The sequence below is a fragment of the Myotis davidii genome, unplaced genomic scaffold (assembly GCF_000327345.1).
Source record: "Myotis davidii unplaced genomic scaffold, ASM32734v1 scaffold148, whole genome shotgun sequence".
NCBI classification, from domain to species: Eukaryota; Metazoa; Chordata; class Mammalia; order Chiroptera; family Vespertilionidae; genus Myotis; species Myotis davidii.
In genome coordinates, this window is record NW_006299479.1 from 271,523 (window position 1) to 275,345 (window position 3,823).

At 52.7% G+C, this 3,823-nt stretch overlaps 1 protein-coding gene across 4 annotated transcripts in view; it reads right to left on the minus strand.

The window, feature by feature from the left end:
* APLP2 (amyloid beta precursor like protein 2) overlaps positions 1-3,823 on the minus strand; it is a 39,010-nt gene that overhangs the window by 12,998 nt on the left and 22,189 nt on the right. For 2 of the 4 annotated variants that reach the window (XM_006775029.2, XM_006775027.2), the window contains 2 exons: positions 3,372-3,407; positions 735-820 (listed from right to left, as the gene is read on the minus strand). In XM_006775029.2, coding sequence (XP_006775092.1) covers positions 735-820; positions 3,372-3,407 — 122 coding nt within the window. The remainder of the gene's footprint in view (positions 1-734; positions 821-3,371; positions 3,408-3,823) is intronic. The other 2 variants (XM_006775030.2, XM_006775028.2) reach the window with 1 other exon arrangement.

Below are 3,823 nucleotides of genomic sequence, written 5' to 3' on the forward strand. Positions count from 1 at the left end.
GGTGGAGGGAAGCAGATACCGGTGGACACCACACCTACCAGTTCTGCCTCATTCACCTACCACTGGTCGGCAAATTGCGGCTCGCGAGCCACGTGCGGCTCTTTATTTTGTGGAAGAGCCACACTCAAGGGGCCAAAGAGCCGCACGTGGCTCGCGAGCCACAGTTTGCCGACCACTGACCTACACCCACGCGAACCCCTGGAAGGAGCATGTGGGTGCAGGGCCACGTAAAGCAGAGGTCCTTCCAGGGCCTCTACCTGCATCTCCCCTTAGGGAACTGTGGTGGGAGATACTTCAGGACAGATTACCAGGAAGCCCAGTTGAAACATCAAACTCAGTTAATAATCATCCAGAAATAGGAGAGAGAGAAAATGCTAGAACGATTAACAGGAGGTGTGAACCTAAGGCAGCACCGAGCCGAAGCCAGTCTCCTCCACGTTCACACTATGAGTCTCTCCTCACTGGAAAACGGCCTCTGACATCCTACTCGTCTCTTTAGTTGCAAATATATTTTCCCACTGCACAGCAAGGAAGGAGCTACTTCTGGGAAGTAATTCTTCATCCCTGTTACACCCAGAGGCTAAACACGGGACGGTGGGAGCAGCTGGGGCCCGCCCGCCTGCCACCGTGCGGAAAAGGGACACGCGGCCACCTGGAGGGCACCCCAAACAAGGCCACGCACGCGCATTATTCTCCACATGAAAACAGGGCGGGGCAGGAGAGGGGTGGCTCACCATGTTTTCATCCACTTTGTTCTTGCTGTTGATCACCTTCTCCTCGGCGCCTATCAGCCCTCCGTCCTGCTGGCCCAAGCCAGAGCCTGTGTGGAGAGAGCACAGCTGCATTTCCCAGGGCATCTGTGCCTCTCACAGAAGCGACGCCCTCCTGGGGGAGCCTCCTGGGGCAGCGCCCCCGAGTGACTCCCCGCAGCGCAAGGCGCTCCTCGGCTCCCGTGTGGAGGAGCGCTGTGCTGGCAGGATGGATGGAGCGGGCGGTTTCCAGAGGCTGATGGGATAATGGAGAGGAGCGCGCTGGCTGGACCAGCTGGGAAAGATGGAGCGCAAGCCTTCAGAAGACAGTGCTTATTGTAACAGCACGAAGCTAGAGCCACGGCCTTCCAGCATGGAACCCACGGGACGCACCAGTTGACACTACCAAGCCCCTCCTCCTCCAACACCTGGGGCTGCCTTCCCATGAACAACTGTCAGACCTCCGGCACCTTTTATCCCACAGGCAATTCTTTCTGCTTGAAAGAACCTCCTTGACCTTAAGCCCTTCCCTTTGTCCTTCAAGCTACAGCTGCTCTTGGGAGACACCCCCCGGTTATAGCACTTCCAGCACCATCTGTAATCATGGATTTTCTCCTGTTTCCCACCAGGCTGTCCCCTCTCTGGGCCTAGGTCACAGATGATCACATCCCCGATGGTCATGGGAGCACAGACAGGAAGGAAGCTTCCATAAAAAGGCGGAATCCTGACGTCAGGGTGGAAGGCACCTTTCTATAAAGGAAGCAACAACAGCACCACTCCTCTTGTCAAGGTCAGACGTGGCCTGAGCCGACGTCACTTGTGCGTGGCACTCCAAACGGCCGCACCGGAGACAAGCCAGTGCAGCCCCAGCAAGAGGAAGTGAGGAGCAAGCCTCTCTTTTTTATTTTTAGCTCCAAAGCATGTGACTCCCAGCTACCCTAACACTCGCTCATTAATAAAAACCTACACAGTTCTTACAGACGTCTGATTTGAACCTCTTATAAACAGTGACCTGACAGGATGCTCGACATTCAAAGCGGCCACCTGCCAGCGAGGAACATTCCAACACGAGCATCTGAAAGCCGGCCAGCCACGGGGAGCGTTCCCGCCCACGCCAGACCTGCTCTCACCACGGAGCAATGGTAACAGCGACTGCTGACCCCGCAGGCCGCTGACGCAGCCCCTCGTGAGCGCACAGCCAACAATGACGCCAGTTTTCTCTAGGGCTTTCATTTTAAAGAATAATTTCACAGCTGGATTCTAGGGGGAGTTAAGCCAGGGCTGGTGTTTGTTGTCTCAAAATGCCAATGAAACGGCACCTGCCAGGCCTGAGCCACTGTGACGGACCTTCCACCACCTCTCACATCTCCTCCTTAAAACTGGGAAGGTCGGGGGCAGGATCCTATTTGGGAACTAACGTGGCACTGGATCCGCTACTAGTCCACACTGTTTAAGTACTTTTTTGGTGATATAACCCACGTGTTCTTAAATACTAAGCAAAACCATTTTGATTTGGTGAAACATGTTTCAATTATCCCAACAGTTGGGGTTCAAGGGTGAAAGCCAGCTAACCTCCTAAAAAATGTATCTTGATCTGTGAACATCTTAGGTGTGACCTGTAAACATCTAGGGTGTGCTGTTCAGAGCAATGTAGCCACAGCGAGGAAGAGGTAGGTCATAGTGAAGCATTCACATAGAAGCATTCACATTAGAAGGCTGGAGTCGTATCGTACTCCTGTTCTGAGAGAAGCTGGGGCACCCCCACCCCCATGCTGGCCTGGGAGCACCACCTGGCCCGCCACAGCCTGTCTGCAAAGCCCACCGTGGGCTCGCAGACACACACTGAGAACACGAACCCTCTGAACGGTTCACGGTGACTGCAGACACTGGGCGACCCAGCAACCTGGGACATGCAGCAGCCGACACTGCATTTTATGCAACAGAAATAGCAGGGGCTTTGAAGACAGAGGAGCTGGGTTCAATTCTGGTTTCTCTGCCCCTTAAACTCATTACTTTGAGCAAAGTTCTGTAACTCTGAGGTTTCTTCGACTGCTAGGAAACAGCTAGCAAACAGCTAAAAATCCCACCTCCAGTGCCCTTATAATGTTACCTCTTCCTGACACGAGACTCACTGCAGCGTCTCCACCTGCTGCACCCAGCAGCTTCTAGAATGCTCTGCTTAATGCAACAACCAGGGGACATGAGACAACTACAGTGGACAGGTGGGCACGAAGGGCAAGGACAGGCAAAGAGGGAAAAGACATAACTGGGAGCAGCAGAGAAAAAGATTAAAAAAAAAAAGACTCTCTACCTGACGGAGATTAAGCCTATTTGCTTTCATATGGTCAAAGTCTCCCCGGATGAAAGGACTTAGGAAGCACCTCTGGTTACTCTGTTCTCTGGGCACCCAGAGGGCAAACTTGGGATGGCCACCTGGTTGACCAAGGTCGCTGGCACTGGGCTGGATGCTGGAGACAGGACTGCTGTGGCTCCACGCACAGCCACGGTGGAGGAAGGAGATGGAAACGGTTGGTGATGTTATGAAACAGAACATGAGATTCGGACACACTGGGGGAGTGACAGGGATGAAAGTCTTAAAGGGAACATCTCTGACAAACCAACCTTTTTTCATTGGGTGGTACAACTCCGGCTGGGTGTCTAGCAGGAAGGAAAACAATAAAAACAAAATAGCACAAAAGGAGATTAAGAAGGAAAATGGCTTTCAAATTTCCTACTTTAGAATTCCTCTACAGTGTGAACCAAAACTCCTCTTCCTTAAAACCCGGCCTGAAAGTCCCACAGACCGAACAGCAGTGAGGGCTGGAAGGTGGGAGAGAAAGGAGGTCTGCCTTGGGTCTTTTGGGGAAAAATTTGTGAGATTCCAAAATTATTTAGCTCAGCCCACAAAATCCTTTTTCTTAGAAAAGTAACAAAATCAGAAGTTGGTAGATTGCAGTTTTCTGAAAAGGAGACAAGGTCCTACTTCAAATACGCCCTGATGCTCCCACCCAAGGAGCTGTGTAGGCACGGCCACCATGCTTGCCACGGAGCCTGGGGTTGGGAGGGCAGGTTTG